This window comes from Perna viridis, chromosome 2 (genome assembly GCF_037379345.1).
Source record: "Perna viridis isolate PV_CMFRI_1.1 ecotype Kerala chromosome 2, ASM3737934v1, whole genome shotgun sequence".
NCBI lineage: Eukaryota > Metazoa > Mollusca > Bivalvia > Mytilida > Mytilidae > Perna > Perna viridis.
The window spans coordinates 4,595,874-4,616,670 of NC_142446.1; the positions used below are offsets into that span (position 1 = coordinate 4,595,874).

At 31.9% G+C, this 20,797-nt stretch overlaps 1 protein-coding gene across 1 annotated transcript; it reads right to left on the reverse strand.

Moving 5' to 3' along the window:
* Window positions 1-1,669: 1,669 nt before the first annotated feature.
* Window positions 1,670-20,795, reverse strand: LOC148623365 (basal body-orientation factor 1-like). Its single transcript, XM_088565178.1, has 11 exons — window positions 20,664-20,795; window positions 13,564-13,680; window positions 12,463-12,586; window positions 11,855-12,064; window positions 11,179-11,259; window positions 10,914-10,984; window positions 8,875-9,088; window positions 7,270-7,541; window positions 5,883-6,035; window positions 2,625-2,801; window positions 1,670-2,064 (listed from the first exon to the last, which is right to left on the reverse strand). Exons 1-11 carry the CDS (start codon window positions 20,705-20,707, stop codon window positions 1,992-1,994), a joined length of 1,536 nt encoding a protein of 511 aa, XP_088421304.1. The 5' UTR covers window positions 20,708-20,795; the 3' UTR covers window positions 1,670-1,991.
* Window positions 20,796-20,797: the final 2 nt, after the last annotated feature.

The following is a 20,797-nucleotide window of genomic DNA, read 5'->3' on the forward strand; positions in this document are numbered from 1 at the left end:
ACATGTAAACAATATTCATACACTTTTGTAGTTAATTACATATATGATCTTAAAGTACACATTCTCAGCTTTATTTTGACTACTTTTAATCATAATATACACAAATAATGCACTTACAATGCATATGTCTAGGTTCAGTGTGTTTTTGGTACTACATAGGGGGGTGGCCATTTGACCCGGAAGTGGTTAGTGAGACCTGTGCCATGTTGGAGTTATTGCCCCTTTTCAACATTGTTTTGCTATTAACTTTATTCCTTTCAAAAATCTTCACCAATGACACTACTTGACCAATTGGAACCAAACTTTGAAGAAAGTTTCTTAGGGTATCCAGCACAGAACTGATTTGGGGATTTCGGATCCATCGAAAAACATGGCCACCATTATTGAAAATAGAACATAGGGGTCAGACAGAAGTTTTTCGCATATATCTCCAAAACTGTTTCTGACAAAGGTTAAAGTTTTCAGTATGATGAGATCTATCTGTGGTCAAATTTTCATTTTGATCTGTTATGCAATGTTGGAGTTATTGCCCTTTTTTGACATTTTTTTTGCTATTTTTAATTTTATTTGTTTCAAAATCTTCTCCTCTAGTAATTCTTGACAAATTGGAACCAAACTTGGTATGACTGTTTCTTTGGGTATCCTGCATAGAACTGATTTGGGGATTTTTGATCTGTCAAAAAACATGGCAGCCGTTACTAAAAATAGAACATAGGGTCAGACAGTAGTACATGTAATTTGTATATATCTCCAAAACTGTTAGGTTTAGCTAATTCTTTCAATTGCTGAAACGATCCTTTTTATAAGGCCTACAAAAGTCTACAGGGATCAAAGTTGTCAGACGACTTCTTGTAAGAGTTGTTGCCCTTGAGAGATGAAAAATTGCATTTTTATTAACAGTTTCAGCCAATATCTTGAAAACTATAACAAATAGAAAGAAACTCTCAATTGCTGAAATGATCCTTATGATAAGTTCTACCTAAGTCTTCTTGAGTCAAAATTTTTGGACAACTCTTTGTTAAAATTGATTGCCCATGAAAGACAAAATTTAAGCAGGTGAGCCATTCAGGCTCCTGGGAGCCTCTTGTTAAGGATTGTTTTTAATACTTTAAGCAAGTTATGCGAAATAACTTACTTTGGGGCTGTTTACACTTCTTGAACCATGAAGCAGTTTATGAACAAGTGTAATCTGCTCCAAAGTCAAAAATTGAAAAAAAAATATCCTTATAATTTAATTTCTAAAATTAGAATTTGTTCTTTCATCAAAGCTTTATTTAATTTGGAATTATTTGAATTGCGGACTGCGAACTGATCAACTTTAAGGATGTCATAGTACCAAATTAGTTTATGGAAAAAACCCAGCTGAGAAATAAACGATGAAATTATTTTTTTTGTGGCTAGACTGTTATGGCAGATGGATAGCTTTGTGTCTCTTGTAGGAAGGTTGTAATGGAAGGTGGGTAGTTGTATGTCTATTGTAGCGAGGTTGTAATGGAAGGTAGATAGATGTATGTCTATTGTAGCGAGGTTGTAATGGAAGGTAGATAGATGTATGTCTATTGTGGATAGGCTGTAATGGATACATAATTGTATGTAGCTAGGCTGTTGTGTGTCTTTTGTAGCTAGATTGTAATGGAAGGTGGATAGTTGTATGTCTCATTAAAACAGATTTGAATAATTAATGATTTATTATCACAGACTTAAACAACATTGTAAATATTTTTGAAAAGTATACATCACAGTAATAAAAATAGGGATCTACCCCTTTACATCATGCTTAAGAAATAAAATATTTATTTATATGTAGAATCCAAGTTTGCTCTTGGCAAATATTTGTAATCTTCAGAAAATCTGTTTTGTTGAATTTTATAGTCATCTCTCAGCACACAAACCTCAAACACATGTAATGTTTATTATTGCTTTCATTCCACTCGTACATCTAACAATACAAATGCAATTATAATTTGTAGTCCCTTGTATCAGTAGCCTGTTTATGATCCTACCGGTTCTGTTTCTTCCAGTCTTGCCTGAGTCAAAAATGTTTCGTCTTTGGTTTCCTCAGGTCTAATAAAATAGAAGAATGAAGTTCTGAATATTAACATTTATTATATAGATAGCAGTGTTTTATCATATGTTCCCAGTGTAATAAATTTCATAATTAACACTGTGAAATAAATTCAGTAATTTCACTCATGGACTTTCTCAAAATCACAGAATTAAAAATTCAGGTTGAAAATATCAATAAATTATGAAGAAAATCTATATAATAAATAGGATAATCATTTGGTTATCGTGAATAACCAAAATATGATCACTTGTGCCAAGAACGCTTGAGGATTTAACTTGTGTGAGGAACAAGTTCCGCACACTCGTTAAATCTAGGTGTTCTTTGGCACTTGTGATCATATTTTGGTTATTCACTCTTTCAAATTAATTATCCTATTATTATATCACTGCATAAGACAGCACAAATATAAGGCAAGACCTTGTCCCCTGTCTGGCAATACACTTTACATTTAATGTAGTGGCCTCATAGGTATAATACAAAAAAATTGATTTGAGTTATTATAGAATTTAAGGCCTTAACTTAATCCTTCATTATAACTAGAATTGGGAGTACTTACACTTGGCCAGCAGTTATACTGAGTTGTTGGTTTTTGTCTATAGCAGGCAATGGTGGCGGTTTTGGAAGGTTAGGAGCTTTGGCACTGCCATTCATCCTGGCAAACAGGTATCGAAGCACTTTCTCTTTCTGCTCCCAGGTTAGATCACTGATGTCAGCTTTACCACCAAAGTCATACCTGTACAACAGAACCTCAATATAATTAATCATTTACAAGTAATTGTTAATTATCATTTTTTATTTGAAGAAAGAAAGTTCAGCACATTAACAGTTCTTCAGCTTTAAATACTTCAACATGGTTAACAATGCATTTCCATTTCAATGTAAATGTATTCTTAATTCTGCCTGAAAAGTGACTATACCTGTATCAAAGCATCCAAGTACAACAGTAAACTTACTTGATTTTCTTCCTGACAACGAAGTTAAGAGAAGCATAGAAAAGAATTCAGAAAAAAAGTTACTACATAAAAATATTGTGCAAAATTCTCCACTAATGGGTGAAACATGCCAAAACTAGATAAAGTGATACTAAAGCAAATGTGTCATAATGATATCAAGATAGGATCACTTTTGAAATAGGTTTTGTCTGGAACAAACAAATGACACTCCTGTAGATATGAAGTATTGCCATAGAAGTATAGGTCTATAATACAAACAGGCTGGGGGACTAAATGTTTTTTTTGGCAAATAATTGAAACCCAAAAACATTTTTAAAAAAGAACATAGTGGAATAAAATGATAATTTTTCATTTGTTAAAATGGCATAACATATTGCATGAAATTTTCTTAACACACTGTAGCCAAATGAATCAAATTTATTAATTTATTTAACACCTAATTCTATCCAAAAAGCAGCAAATACTGATAAAAATCAAAACCAAGATAATGTGCATCTTTATGACCTTACAGCTAGCAGAAACTGTAGGAGGAGTTATCTGCAAAAGCTATATACCCCTGATGTAACAATATCCCCCCAAAAATATTGCTAAAACCAAAACCCTAATAATATGCACATCTTCAATATACATACAAAATTTCAGCAAGTAAAAAAAAAATCTTGCATTAATAGTGTAGATAATAGTTCTCTGGAATAACCATATACCATAAAAGGGCTGATCACTGCAGATAGATGGATAGACAGGGAAAAACATTATACCCTAACTTTTGGTTGCAAAGGAATAAAAATAGAGTACATGTCCAATATTGCAATTACAAAAAAAAACCAATCATAGGTTCCAAAGATAAAACTGACAATTAATAAAGATTAATACAGGCATGAAATATGTTCCTTAAGTTAGCAAGAAAATGGACTATTTCCTTTAAATAAAGAAAATAGTGATTCCAAGGAAAGATACTATACCAAATAAATTTCCATCTTTAAGGAAAAATGATTCTTTTAAAGATTACTGGCCTTTAACCTTAGAGATGAAGATGACATTTATCTTCCAAAAGTTCTTCATAATTACTGATACTATATGTTATTTGGAATTTTCACATGGGACATGGGCTCATATACCCTGTCAGCTTTCTAAATTCCCTGGCACCCCTATGGCAAAGGGTATATACAGAACAATGGTCAGGCATATGAGGTCATATCGCCTTCAAAGATTCCAAATAACAATTATATTCTACTGAAGTGTGAACAAATACTTTTTTTTAAATCTGTTTTATTAACATTTTTGTACTTTCTTTACAAGTCAGTTAACATTGACAACTTATATTAAAAATATGCATGTTGTTTGTGATGTTATCAATGTTATAAAGTAATCAGATCATGTTTCACTTCATTAGAAGATACCATTATAGTCATATCATCAATAACCTATAGCACCAGAAAGTGTCATGTATAAAAGCCAATACAACATTCATGCAACACAAAATAATGACTATACGTACATTCCATTTCTGTTTGTGAAATAAAATTTTTGGAAGAAAGAGGCTTAGTTACTACATTAATGAGACTAAAAAGCAGAAAACTGTAAATAAAATCCTATAAATGTTATATTGATAAAGTAATTTACGGGAAGACAGTTCAGATACTGCAACCTATCTTTGTATGTCTGAAGTCCATTTACTTATTTCAGAAATCCAAAATATGTTGTCTATCTTTTGCTCAATTAGTCCACAGATTATCATTGTATAAAGATCCTTCTTATTGTTAAATGTGTTAGAAACTACTTGAGTTAAGATAGGTGTCAGTCATTTGATTGCAGTCACCTTTTAGCCCATAATATACCTGTCCATAGGTCTTATTGATCACATTGTATAATAACTTCCTAATCAGATGTGGAGTCTTTTTTTATTTAAATGTGAATGTGGACTCTTCTAATTTTAAATGACAGTGGTGTTTCTCTTCTGCTGGACTTGCATCTTGTGATATAGGGACTTTTGTTTCTCCTACCTTGCACACCACAATTTCACAGGTTAATCTAAAGTATTTCTGTGTGATCCTATTCACCAATGTTTTTATGCAGGACATGGGACTGGAAGATATGCTTTATTTGTACAGAAAAGTCTTATTTTATGAAATGTTGCACTGATTCAAACAAGTGCTCTTAGTCAGTCTAATGTTGATATTTCTGGTCAACAATATTTTTTGTTGAGAACTTGGCCAATTTGTTTCTGTACAAGTATAAAGCTAATTTTTTTCGAGGGATACTACAGAGAAGCAACTGGCCCAGTCCTTCAAAACCAATTTCCAATGTATAGATGATGTATTTAATGATCCTTACATTTGATTTACCCATGTAAATTTAAAATTAGAGATAATCAATGCACCTTCTTCAGCTCCAATATGACCTTAACCTATGTATCTATGGAGCGGGATGTTTGGGATCAAGGCTTTATGACAAACATCATGATCTTGGTTTTCCAGTTGTGGACTTCCTGTTTCTTTGTGCAAATATAACATCATCTGCAGCATGTGGAGTCTACATTGCACAGATAGTCCTATAAGCTGTCAAGACCGTTGTCGATATCATTGCAACAAAGTTTTTGTGGATATAATCAAAGTTCGATGGTTAAAAAATACTTAAGTCTGAGAATATTCTCAACTTCCATGGTAACTCCAATCAAAGTCTTTGAAACTGATGACGTCATAAACGGTTAAAATTTTCTCTGACTTAACTAATTTTTCAAGTTTTGTGGCATGGGGCCTGAATTTAAGTTTCTGCCTCATATGTGAGAAAAGAAATTTTCAGTTGTATTTGTGTCATATATTTAATTTTTTATGGGGAAACTGTATAAGACAACTACTTACATTTTTTCAGCTGCCTGTAGATCAGAGTATACACTGTTAGTACTCATGTCAGACTTGTTAAAAGTTCGTATCTTTGGATAGTCTCCCTTTCCACTATAAGCATTCAACATCTTCTGTTGGTATGCCTTCTGAGCATCTTGTCTATACTGGGCTCTAAAAAGTCAACTGAATATTCTGAAAGATTCTTTCTTACAATACATGGATCTTATAAAAACTGGTTCCTTTTCCATTGAAAATCTTTGAAATATGATCATTACTCAAAAATGTGTATTGCAAAAAATAATTTGGAGATTATTTTTTAATATTTATTTGAAATTGCTAATTTTTTAACAATCCTAAAATTCCAATTGAAAGAATTTTAAAGATTTTGTGTAGTATTGTTTGAATAATTTATATCACAATCAGTAACATTTTATACAAAATCCCCATCTAGCCAAGAGAGGACGAACAAATCCCTGTGTAGCCAAGAGAGGACGAACAAATCCCTGTGTAGCCAAGAGAGGACGAACAAATCCCTGTGTAGCCAAGAGAGGACGAACAAATCCCTGTGTAGCCAAGAGAGGACGAACAAATCCCTGTCTAGCCTAGAGAGGACAAACAAATCCCCATCTAGCCAAGAGAGGACGAACAAATCCCTGTCTAGCCTAGAGAGGACAAACAAATCCCCATCTAGCCAAGAGAGGACGAACAAATCAAAAGCAATAATTTTAGGAATGACTGTCAAATTTTTCCTGTCTTTAAAGAAATACCCTCAATCATGTGGCTCACACTTAATATTTTGTATAGCAGGTTATTTTCAAGTGTGGACCACAAATCTTGAGATTTTTTTCTCAGTTAGACAAAAAATTCTACAAATGTACAGCTGTTCCATCCTATTTTAGTAAGGAAGTAAATCATAAAAAATATGGTAAAACTTTGCCTGTGAAATTATAGCTGAGTAAACAAACACCTTACTTCTCAACTTATGTTTTATTCTTAAAGATGAAATGTTTATCATTGAGTTATATCAATAATAAATTTAAAAGACGTTTGGAGGAACAAATTATTAGTGAACATTCATATGTGAATTAATAAATATGAGTGAGATTGAGTGAAATTCATGCTGTATTCCAGATCATCATTCAATACAACATTTAACTTACACAATCATGTATCTTTACTAGACTTATATATCCATAACTGTAAAAGGTTAAGTTAAGATGTAAATCTAGTTAAGATGACTTATAAAATAACTACCAAAGGTCAAAACATTAAAGTTTGTAGTCTGTCTATACTCAATGAAAAATAATCTTCTTTGTGGTCTAAAGGAATTTACATAGTAATTTTAAGTTGCATAATCAAATAATAAATTTGTAATAATATAACTATGAATAAAAATGATATTTACTGATTAGCAGAAATCTCTATTCTGACTTGCTCTAAAGACTCCAGGAAGAACCGTTCAAGCTCTGTTCTCTGATCAAGGATATTTTTTGCCAATCTTTTCACTTTGTTCATTTCCTTAGTTTTGAGTTCAATGACTCTTTGTAACTTGGCAATTTCTATCTTAGCTGCTTCATTTTCTATTCTGGCTTTAGAAATAATGTCTTTTCTTGTCGTATCAAATTCTCTTGACATATGGCTTAATGACTTCTCTAACAACTCCACTTTTTCTTGTAACTATAAAAAAGAAGAAGCTGAAGTTATATCAATGAAATGACTCAGTTGTACACTGATAATGATAGCCCAATTAAATGAAAGCAAAACAAAACACATAAGTGATCCACGATTTCTTAATAGATCTTTGAAATTTGTACCACTAATCACCATGGCCATACCCAAATGGAAGGCTTAGATTAGTTGTTTTGATTGTGACTGGTACCATTTATGAATTAGTGGCCAAAGTGGACCACTTTGATTCTGGTCAAATTCTTATGGTGTGTCAAATCAAAATTCAGAGTTTCCTCAATTTTAAGCTTGAATGGTGTGTCCATACTTGACTTATCTGTTCAGGGTTGACCTCTGTGGACCTGCGTAGAATTTATTGAGATAAATGTTAAAAAGTGGAACATTACCCCAGTGATCTAAAAATAGCAGTGGCAGTGATGGCAGCATCTTAAACAAATTTTTTATAGATAACCAAAAAATGCTGGTAACCAATTTGGTAAAATCCATTAAACAGTTGGTAAGTGATAACAATTGTTCACATTTACAACTTCTGCCAAACAGAAACTTTTGTATTTAAAATATGATTAAAGTTATTAGAAGACATTATTATTAATAAATAAAGAAGTCGATCGATATGTCAACTTAATACCTCAAGGATGTAACAACATCTCAGTGTTTTATATGAAAAAGAATATCTGAGGAAAACATTGAACTAGGAACAATCCTAACTGATGACACTAGATCACATGAACCTTTGGTCCAGATGAACTAAAAAGGAGAGAAAGAAGATTGTTAGAGTATTGCACATGGCAAACCATGGTCCCATATGGGCCTCGAAATGAAAATGGAAGGACTAAATCTGACAAAAATTACCCCATTCAAACAATCCGAACATTCTAGATAAATGACCAGAAGAAAAAGAAGTGTTTATCAAATCAAACAAATAATCTGTAACATAATTAAGCTGAACCTCCCAAGCAAAAAATAAAAATTACTAAGTCCAAGGTATTAAGTATATAGATAATTATTTCAAAACTGGGAGTCAAAGTAGGTTTTAGTTTCACAAAACTAATTGATTTCGAGTACATGTATCACTATTCAATAAAAAAGCTTGATAGATATACTTGCATACAACATATCATCTCAATATCTGAAAGTCCTCCCAAATATTTTAAACTCTAAAAAGGTATTACCTTCATGAAATTCACTAAATCTTTACAAGCCTAATTTTTAAAAAAAATTGTTGAAATGAAACCAAAGCTGGGAAGGGACTAAAAGCACCAAATAAATCAGTAGAAGAGTTGATATAAAATCAACATTAGCCACAGTCAGATCTAAAGATTACCTCTCTTATTTGCTCTTTCTGGTTTTTAACTTGAGTGATTTTCTCTTGGATCATCATATCATTCAGTTCTTTGTCTCCTTTCAAGCTCTCATTCTCCTCTTCTAGTCTGGCTACTTTTTTCTTCAAAACTTCTCCCTCTTTCATGTGATAATTCAAAGCCTCTGATAAACGTACATTCTCCTTATACACTGACTTAGTTGTTTCATCCAAATTACTACAAATGTAAATTAATTACTAGTTGCATAAAAAATCTATATATTTTGTTATTCTGTTAGATGTGAAATATAAAATTCAAAAAGAGACTGAAAACATGTTCTGCATCCACCCAACAGAACTTAAGTTACACAGGAAAAATTGCAACATATGTTTCTATAGTTTTTAAAACATATGGAAAGATATGTTTAGAACTAAATGAAAATATATGGTTGTGTACCTATAAAAACACATACAAATGTTTTTCAAAACTATATGTAAACTATTCCCTTTTTATTAAATCCAGAAGAAGACATATAGTAACCATATGATTTTTATTTACTTGTATTTCATGAACTGATTCGCTTGTCCCAAACATATGCTTTCCATGTGTCTTTCATGGTGGTCCTAAACATAAGAGAAACAAAATGTTTTTCAGGTGTTTTTCAAACATATGAAAAACATGTTGCCTTTTTTCCTGTGTAAAGGGCACTACAAACACAATGAAGTCTACATCATGACCTACTCTTAGAGACTGGTGGTAAGGAAAACTCATGACTAAACTTTACAACAAATATGATGACTCCTCATTCTGTGTTGTCAATTTTCCTTTCATCTGTGGCAACATACCTTCATCACCAGCGTATGGAACTTCCATATCACAACTCATATGTTGAGCCAGAGCTTGCTAAAACTATGCAAACTTTTTTAACAATTCTAGACTTTCTGCAATAAGGCATTTGGAACAGGGTCATGTTGCTACAAGATAAGCGTCATCACTTTGAAAGTCTTATGGTCGTTATCATGAATTGGAAGATCATTATGGTGCATCTATTTGCATCATGAGAACAATTTTTTTTACAGTGTCATAGTTTTTTTTTCCTTTTTTGTCTTCCTTGAATGTGACATTTTATGAGCAAGTCAGCAGGTGTTGCTAGAAAAGCAGAGAAATCTTACCCTACTGGTGCACCTGGTCTATGCACCCAGTTAATAATGCCAGATTGCTCATTTACTTTTGTTTCTTTGCAGACGTTATTTTGGTTATTTCTTGTTTTTAATTGTATGTGTCTATTTTACCTTGGAATATATTCTTCTGATTATTGCTTGAATCCTGGTTCCCTTGATTACTCTTTAAATGATCACAATAACCCCCAAAGTCAGTTTGTTCAAATCAATCCAGAAAATCCCTATTTTCTTAGGGACAACAACAACAAATATTATAGAATAGAGTATCTTTATTGGAGGACCAAAGGGTGTAGAGAACACAAAATATAATACTTAAATAGTCATTAAATACTGACATAAATATCATATTTTGTACATATAGGAATGATAAAAATAATCAAATATGACTTTATTATTGGTTTACTAAAGTCCAGCACTGCAGATTGAAGACAACAGTTGAAATGAACAACAGATATTATGTGTATCAAAATAATATGCATTACTACTGCTTAAATTTAAAAAGATTTTAGTAAACTTTCATCTAGAAACCCAGAAAGTCCCTATTTTATCAGAGAGAAAGAGACCTAACTCATGACCAATAAATTAATATGAACTATGTAGTAACTAATCCAACTTAATTTTGTAGCACTCTCATTGTGAAAGTTGGAAAAGAATTTGATGAGTGTTACTTTTAATATACCCATCAAGCTTATCCAGTGAGGTGTAAAAACTTGGACATTATGTTCTGTAAATATCCATGACAATCATCAAATGTTTTTTGTTTCATTGTATATAGCTTTTTCAATATATTTTTGCATGCTCACATTTTACTTTTTACATTGTACTATTGTGTTTTTTTATGTGATAATAATAATAATAATGAGATGTAAAAGTTAACTTACGCAATGGCCTCAGTATGAGCTCTTTCTGCTAACTCAGCTATCTTCTGATTTGCTTCTTGTTGTAACCTCATCTAAATAAAAGGATGGGTTGTTTTAGTTACAAAATCAGTACATGTATTGTAGAAACCATGGTTGCTAATTCCTGTAAGTATTCAATTAAATGAATAAAAAAAGAAAACTATGAGGTCAATATGTATAATTTCCACCTTAAAAGGTGGAAATGCCCATTAATATTTAAAGTGTGAAAGATATAAGATGATTGTACCTTTTCCTCAAAAAATTTCTGTTCCATTCTGGCAAGTGTAGCTTTGTGATCTCTGTTAGCATTGTGCATCTCATTCTTTATCTGAAATCAAATACAGTGGAATAATGACCAACAAAACAACAAGTACTAACTTAAAAAAAAAAAAGATAATTGACACTTTTCTCAGTGTCCGTCTATTTGTTAAAAATGTAATAGATAATCATGCTTTAATCATTATATAATGTAGTAAGAATAGATTCCAGAGATATTAAGAGCTCGTCTAAATAGTCATTGAAACCCCTTTTAACTTGAATGTGATGCAAACAGTTTGTGGCATTAGATTTGATCTGGTAAACTGTGTAATCACAGTCCATTTTTTGTTTTCAATAAGTTATTCTATTGGTTCAACAAGTAAATTATTTACATTTATTCAATAGTGAAGTCAAAGACTGTTTTTGATGCCCCAAATAGAGCCTATAATTCACAGTTACCTTTGGTTATGTTGTTAAGCATCGTAGGTGCCATGTGATGGCAAATGAGTGAACTCAATATGGACTACATTGGAAAGACATGTATTATTGATAAAAAAAATTAATGACTGAACTAAAACTTCTAGTTATTTCAGTTTTTGAGTACAAATTTATACCATTTCTGTTGTTTTCGTATTGCATGAATAAACAATTGTAAACAGACTTACATTTTCTAATTCTCTTATCATAGATGTTTTCTGTTTCTGGAAGTCTGTAACCATTTTCAGTTCACTCCTCATGACATGAACCTCTTGTGTTCGTTCATCTAGTTTTTCCTCCAGCTCATTGATTTGTTTACTGAATCCTTCAACAATATTTTCTTTCTCTTTCCTATGTTCTTTTTTTATCTCTCTAATTGACTGCTGCATTTTCTCCATCTGTGAATTTAAATGTATTTACTGTGAAGATTTATTTTTGGGTTTATTAGTTTGTTGCTTTCATTAAAGCATCACAATTCTTTTGGATTGATCAAAACCACAAATACATGTACCACACAATTCTTCAACAGTATACAATAACATATCCAATACAAATCAAAACAAAACATTAACAAACTGTAAGTTAAATCAGTGTCACAATACTGGACTCTACCTCTAATCTGTAAATACTGAAGATCAGTTAACTAAGACTATTTAGTCATTATAAATAAGACTTAGTTTGCAACTTATACTAAGCAGTCAATTTTACAATTTACAAATTAGATGTAAATATATTTTGGATCCACTACTATTCTGACAGACCTGACTATTTTGGATCCACTACTATTATGACCGACCTGACTATTTTTCTTCTCTTCATTCTGTTGAAGCATAGTGAATATTTCAATTGATTCCTGTTCATTCTGGACCATAGTGCTCTGTAACTGGTCATTCTCCAGCATTAATTTCTTGGCATGTTCTCTGATATATACATAAAAATATCACTCAAATTGAAACATAGTATCAGTAAATCATTGTTGTTAAAAGAATTTTTGCCGAGTTTTGCCTCAGATAATACAAAAATGCATCAATAAACTATTGTCAGAAATCTGAAAACTTAACATTAAAGTACTTAAAAAAAATCCATTGAAATCCACTGTGATAAGGGGCCATATGCATGAAACAGATATGGAACTGTGATGTAGTGGTGCTAATGCAACTGCATACCAAATGGAATTGACTGAGTACAAGTGATTTATTTTCAACTGACCTAATCAGAAAACATTCAAATCACAAGATAAAACTTTGAAGTTAATAGACTTTGACTATAGGGACATATGCATAATGCTAATGTAACTGCATAACAAGTTTGATTGACCTACGTGGTTCATATTAAATTAAACAATATTTTATTCAGTATAAGGCTGAATAGGATCATATTAAATGGACCAAATCAGAACATTTTATATAAAAAATCTTGATGTGGATGCCTATGCTGGAAAGGCAATACCTTAGTCTCTCCATCATCAACTAAAGTCACAGGCAAGACAAAAATTAAACCAACATTAACTTCAGATTGACACTTTTATGAATGTTAAATAATCAAACCTTACAATTTACAGAACAGCAAACTTATATTGGCTTGTGATTTTCAGTTAGTTATTGATTGAATGTGATGTCTTATACTGGTACATTATTCATATTCTGAGCCAAAATAATCATCACTCCATTTCTAATATGCCATGTGCTTGGTAGAAAAGCAGTGACTACCAATTTTAAAGTCTTTTGTAGGACTAGACAGGTGATGGAACCCATAACCTCCTGTACTTGAGATGAAAACCAGACCACAAAGGTGGTTCCCATATCAGTGAACCTTTTGGGCTTTAAGACATAAAAACATGCAACTAAATCAAAAATACTATAGAACATTTGAAAACATTTAAAGGGTAATATTATACCTGTATTCAGCTCTTGCAGTCTCTGCTATGTCTAGTTTTGTTTCCCATACTTTAGAATTGGCTACAGCTAATTTAGCTACAGATTCTTGTTTCTTTGATCCCTTCTTTCCTTTCTTCCTGTATTAATTAAAAATGGAAACATTGAAAGTAATCTGTGATGAGAATTCATGTACTGAACTAATATGTTTCCTAATATACCTATATCTTATGACATTATCTTACACAGCATTACAGTATTAGTTTCACTTGTCTATTCTTTGATGAATAATATATTTTCATTGATAAAAAATGAGCATTCTCCAGAGAGAATGAAAGACAACTCAGCACTGATAATAGACAGGCACATATTATGCAGATGCAAGCAACAATGTGTGTTGCAATATTGGTGAAATATTTGAGCAAATATGATCAAAATGACTTTTCCAGCTTAGAGTATCATCAATTTTAACACCAAGTATTTTTTTCACAGGATGAAAAACTTAAAGCATTATCATTTTCTAATGAAGAGGATATATTTTTGTCTCCTTCCACTCTACATACAATGTACATTGTCCTGCTAGCATTTCAGATAACTCTATCCCATGATTCTGAGATGTCATTTGCCAGTTTTTGTCTCTTTCCATTTTGAGATACATTGTCCCACTAGCATTTAAGATAATTCTATACAATGATTTTGACGCATCATTTTAATTGTGTTTGATGTTGACTTCTTATATCAATTTTGGTTTATCTCTATTATGCAAGTCAGAAAAAAATTTGAAAACAATGTTTTAGATAAAAAAAGTTCTTTCACTGTTGCTTCAAAACTAGTGATAAAGCAATTAACATTGGCTCAGTAGAGAAAAAATCAACCAATTATGAGAGGGTTAAGAAAGAAAATATCTTACACCAAGTGTCTGATGAAAAAAAAAGTTAACAATATTAATTGAACTATGGTTCAATTGAGAATAGAATAATACAATGTACATGTACCAAGAAACAATGAGTAAAAAAGTACATTCTGTGATACCCATAAGAAATAGACAAATCAATTGGCTTTCATGATTTTATTTTTGACTGCCCAAACAAAAATAATTTACAACTACAAGTATGAGAAATGTGTGTCAGCATGAGTGGTACAAAAATGTATAAATGGTCACAACATACACGTAACAATAGCTCAGATTTGACACAGATCTTATGGCAGGGCCTAAACAAAATACAAGGGTCAAACTCGAACTCAATACAAAAAAGAATAAACACATTTTTCCAAAATGAAAGGAAATAACAAGATAAACAAAAGATAGGAGGAAAACCTTTAAAATCAAATGTAAACCTAATAATGCTAGGTTTAAAAAAAGATGAACTGATGAAATCTAATAGGCACATAAACCACATCCATTAAAAAGCAAAACCTTCATTAGGAATACTTAGAAAGATTAAAGGGCATTACAAAACTTATGACATTTCAAAGCTTGGTATGCTCTATTCAGTGTTTGGCAAACAGGAAACACATCAAGCTTTGATAAACTCAATGAAATTCAAAGGAAGTGATTGGCTCTATGTTTAGACATGCCAACCCAAGCAAGCCTTGATGTTCTGGAGGTAATATCAAAGTGGAGTTTTAAGTAGTACTCCAGCTAAGGATCACGCAAAATGTGATTCATGGGTAAAAAGCCTACATATTTTTATTTTTGATATTTTGTTTGAAATGTCATAGTAAACAGAAATTAACATGTGGTTTTTCATATAACCTGTGCTCTTAGGAGATAAAAATTATATAGAATGCACTGTAGATTTCAAAATTAAGGGAGATAACTCTGTAAATAGCGCTCAAATACAATAGAATCTACTGGATTTTCAGTGTGGATTATCTCCTAAGAGCAGGCAGATTTGAATGAATAAATACACATTTCATAATATACACCCATAAAACAACTTAATTACAAAAATAAAAATATGTAGCCTTTTTTGAGGTGTATCACATTTTTCAGATTTTGCATGATTCTTACAAAGGCAGCTACTTAAAAGATATGAAATGATTGTGAATGAAATGACGATCTGTCAATTTAGACACAGTGTCCAGGTTATTTTTGAACCTGAAATAGCAGATACATTATCAAAATATGCAGCTAAAGAAGCTGAAACTATACAGAAACATGTACAAATATTAAAATGTATACAAAACTTGATATATAAAGAGGAGACAGGAACTATGTCATACGTTCCCTTCTAGTTGTGTTATCAACTGGTCCTGTATAATTATGGCAAGAAAAACAATCAATATATAGTACAGTGCATGTAAAATCGGGAGCTTAAAATAGCATCATGGCAGCTTCATTCTCATGTACTTTGTAAATGTAATAGAGAACCACACCAGTCTCAGAAAACATTTGCTAGCTTCCATGATTAAATACAAATAAGAACCTATAGCTTTTTTCAAGATCAAGATGATGGTCATTGTTTACTAAAATGACATAATCAGCTTATCAATACCTGACAATTTGACCAAAAGACATTACAGACCATGACAACCCATAGTTCCTTACATCCCTGGATATTTCGACACATAGACTTTACAGACCATGACAACCCATAGTTACTTACATCCCTGGACATTTCGACACATAGACTTTACAGACCATGACAACCCATAGTTACTTACATCCCTGGACATTTTGACACATAGACTTTACAGACCATGACAACCCATAGTTCCTTACATCCCTAGACATTTCAACACATAGACTTTACAGACCATGACAACCCATAGTTCCTTACATCCCTGGACATTCCGACACATAGACTTTAAGACCATGACAATTAGAAGAATACATAAGGAAAAAAATGTATATCATAACATACATGTGAACCTACCGATCAGTAGGTCATTTCTACCGAAATGAGAACCTTTCTACAGTTCTACCAAGGGACCAGAAAATCTACCACTTTCTTTTCGAACAACACAGTAGAAAAGGGAACACAACAAATGCACCATCATATAACCCCTATAAAAATAGTATATACTTATAGAGATCACCAAAAGGTCTTCAATAAGTGTAAACACACCTTCAAGTAAGCTCTGAAAGGCCCTACTAACAAAAGTAATAAAATCAACGGTTACAGAATGATCACACTCCTTCAAAATAAACTAAAAACAACAAATCTCCAGTTTTGAAGGAACCACTTTATCACATGTATGTAACAAATATTACCATTTTGGAAGTTAATAAAAATAATTCACTGTAACAGGAGAGCATGATTTGACCTACAAAGTATACCCCAGCCACCAAGGATCAAACCCTGAACTGCTCGATGACAAGCCAGTGACAAACAGATTTTGCCATGGCATTAATTATTTAGCCAAGTCAATTAACTGACTATTTTCAATTCATAACCTACTACAACACAGGTAGGCTAGCCTGTCACACCTCCCCAAACTCAAGAGTCTTCATTTAATGGAAATCTCTCATACACCTACTTCAAACATTTATCCAAACCCTGTGGGTCTTTAGTTGGGCTTCAAATATAAAGGGAGAGAATGATTTGACACACAAAATTACACCCCCACCACCAAAGATCGAACTCTGGACCACTTGGTGACAAGCCAGCAACAAATTTGCCACAATACAACTGTATTCTACCATGTATTATGCACATTTGTTTATTCTGTACACACCCTTCTTGGCAAGGGAGATCAACAAAAAAAGTTAGTTTCTATGTGAAAGGTGCACTGGGAAGCAAGGAAAAATCACCAGCAGAAGACCACATTGAGATGAAAGGTTTCTGGTAAATTCTCTGAAATGGGTATCCTTTCATCATTAATCTTCAAAATAAATGTATTTTTTCATGTTTCCCTGCATTTTCAAGCCATTTATAGATTAAAATATGGCTATGTATTGGATCTATTCAAGGGTCACCTACAATGTTTACATTTCCTGTTTGTATACAAATCAGGTATTTCACTAAAACAATGGCATCAAGTCCGACCGGCGTATATAAAAAAGATGTTTAAATTTGCCGAGCCAGTGTTTTAATATTTGACATCTAGAAACAGTTCATCGAGCATATTAAAAGATTAGTGACAAGTGATTTCATCTTTTAAAATTATCTTTTGTTATTTGATAATTAATTGACAATGGGCCCGAGGACTGGCACTCCTGTTATAATTAAGACAGCGTGTTTTGAGAAAAAAAATTATTTATGGTTTTTCGAACAAACTATGAAATGCAAGAAAACAACATTGATTGATAAAACAATTATTAAGTAGCAGTAAAACTTTATTTGTTTACTTTACACAAAACTGTTCTCAAAAATACAAAATGGCTCAATATTGTCTTGTGTTGATGACTTCAGTTCTGATATCTGAATTAAGTCTCCAGAAAAAAATAAAAAAACTCGTTGTTTTGGTGTATACACCCCCCTCCTGGAACAGAGAAAAAGTTGAAAAAAGTTTGCAGTATACATGAAAAAATACGGTATAGAGAGAGAGAATTAGAATTTTCACAAAAATTATGAAAAGTGTTTCATATTTATGCTTCTTTGGGAGTGTTTAAGGTTTCACCTCCCTCATATGCTCCCATCTATGGTTGTATTATCAAACTGTTTCGGTATATAATACTTATGGCAAGAAAAGGCAGGAGCTGAAAAACAGCATAATGGTAGCTTCATTTGCGTATACTTGTATATATGCGATTCAGAGCCAAACCAGTCTTGGAAAATATTCGCTAGTTTCGATAGGTAAATACAAATAGAATCATAGCTTTTCCAAGATAGGGTTGGTCATAAAATTCTACAGTATGGCACCCAGATCTTTACGAAAATTATGTAATCAGTATGATCCATAATTCTCCGGTCATAAAAAATTGTAAAACGAAAATGAAATGAAAATAATCAATAAAAGAAAGAATCGAAATGAAACAATTTGATAAAATGAATCAAATTGTAATAAAAACATAATTAAATGATACAAATCGAAACAGATTGAAGCAAAACTGAATTGAATTAAAGAAATCTTTTAAAACGTTTCATAAATTATAAGAACTATAATGTTTCCCAGTGCTGGACATTTTGACCAATAGACATATCAGACCATGACAATTAGTATAATGCTTTAGTATATATACGGAGCAGTCCGGTATGTCTGCGCACCTAAGACTTGCTGTCTTTTATAAACATAAGCTAAAGTATAACTGTTCTTTAAAGTTTCGAATACTAAATCTACATACAATGTTTTTTTTAAGTAAATCATTCTTTATAACCAGTGGCATTAGCAAATTTTATTTATTTGTTGTCTATATAACCAATATGCTGTTTTCTTGTAAACAATGAAAGTCCGGTAATTCTGCACATGCTTAGAATATTTTGGGTATGGATAAAGGAATGATTTTGAAACTTCAAATTAAGTTTTACAAATTGTTCAGAACATTCATTGAACAAAGCAAACTGTTTAGTTGATTTCAACTGATAAAAGTTGCAAAACAATGGGTTTGAATTGTAGTTGTTGTGATACCTTAGAGACAATAAGATTTTTAAGTGGAGCTAAATGAACAAGTTTCTTTAATTAAATAACTGATTAGGTAGTTATAAGTTATAAAACCAATTAATATATATTGTACATGTCTATGCTACAGTCACAAAATCAAGTTATTCATAAAATGCTCTGTGAGGTAACACACAAGGGACAGTAGAAGTTATCAGTTTTAGATATGTGTAATGTGTTCCTCCTCGGTACAATACTTCAAATGGACCCGCTTAAGACAGCAATCACAGTGTGCTTGGTTAACAATTTTAAGGCTTAGATCCAGTTTGAGTCCATCTGGCTGACATTTTCCACACATGATGCAAAATCTGTATCCTCAACTTCAAGTTCATCACCATCTCATGCATTAAAACATTTGACTTCTTTTTAGAAGAAGTTTTTGTTTTTGTTGACTTTGCAAGTCTTTTTCTGTTAGATTTGTTTTCCTTTAAAGACACCTTCCTAAATTTTCCATTTATTTTATTTTAATCTGATTTGTTTGCTTTTGAAACAGCATTTGACGTTGATGGAATTTCTTTCTCAATGTTAGCATATGGTGTTTCAAATGTTTTTCTTTTCTTTCAGGGGAGAAAGTATTAGATATCCAGTTAGAAGACATGGTGTCCCAGAAGGCACAATCAGATTACTATTACAGGGGTTGATAACCTAAGAATGGGTAGTCCAACCATTTTTACAACTTCAGAGGAGATTGAGTTAGCAAGGCATTGTGTGTCAATGACAGAAAAAGGGTTTTTTTTTCTTTTGCATTGTCTAAAATTAGAAGAAATTTAAGAAAATATTTTTTTTTTCTAAAAGTTTTCTTTTTTTTCATTAACGTCAGTATTACTAACACATTGAAAGCTTCCCTTTATTTACTATTTTAAAATAATGTTCTAGCCAATCAGAATATAGCACTATCTAAGGTCAATGTCAAAGTAAAGCAGATGCTCTTGTGTGATCATGGCAGATAAAACTTTCGTTTATTTTTATATATGTTTAAGTTTGCATATGGCGAATCCTTTCCTTTGGAGATTTATAAAAAAGGAACATGGTTTTAAGCTTATATATGAAAATTCAGAACAGGTAAGTAATTCCAAATCACGTGTTGTTCATTGTTTACTAGGTCAACATGCCATGGGTCATTACACATTAGGGAAACCCCTCGAAGCCAGTCAATTTATCGAATTCTACATAATTTTAGAAATTTTTTTAAAACAATTTTACTTAAAAGTGGTATTTCAGGAACGAAACTTACTAATTACATCTTGTATTCTTGATTGATATTTTTTAAGGATGAAACAGGTGATTGTAAATTTTCTATTATGGGTATGACATCAGCGCAGAGTTTGGGGAAAACACTGTATCATTACAATATTGACCATATTTGAAGGTTATTAGTATAATATATCAAATCAGAACTGACAAAATTTATCAAAGCTGTTTTAATTAATGTTTCTTCAATAGCGTTAACAGGTTTCACCTTCTTCATATTATTAAGGAAATTATTATTGACAGCAACGTCAACGATGGGAAATTGGTGAATTAGACAGCCATTACTAGATTTCAATAGGCAATGCCACAGACATATTAATTAATTTACCCCTTCCCCTTCTTCCCTTTTCCTTTCTTTCCTTTCTTAGGCATTTTGTTGATAGAAAGTGGTACACGAAAAGAAATTAGGCAAAATGTCTTGGTTAAGACTACATGATGACAGCCGCCATATTGTTGACAATG

Excerpts from the sequence above, each read along its gene's own strand:
- LOC148623365 (XM_088565178.1), bottom strand. The coding sequence starts at position 20,707 with ATGCCTAAGAAAGGAAAGAAAGGAAAAGGGAAGAAGGGGAAGGG. Across the intron at positions 12,587-13,563 it reads ACTGCAAGAGCTGAATACAG|AGAACATGCCAAGAAATTAA; the intron begins GTATAATATTAC and ends TGTATATATCAG. Across the intron at positions 7,542-8,874 it reads AGAAAGAGCAAATAAGAGAG|TTACAAGAAAAAGTGGAGTT; the intron begins GTAATCTTTAGA and ends TCTTTTTTATAG.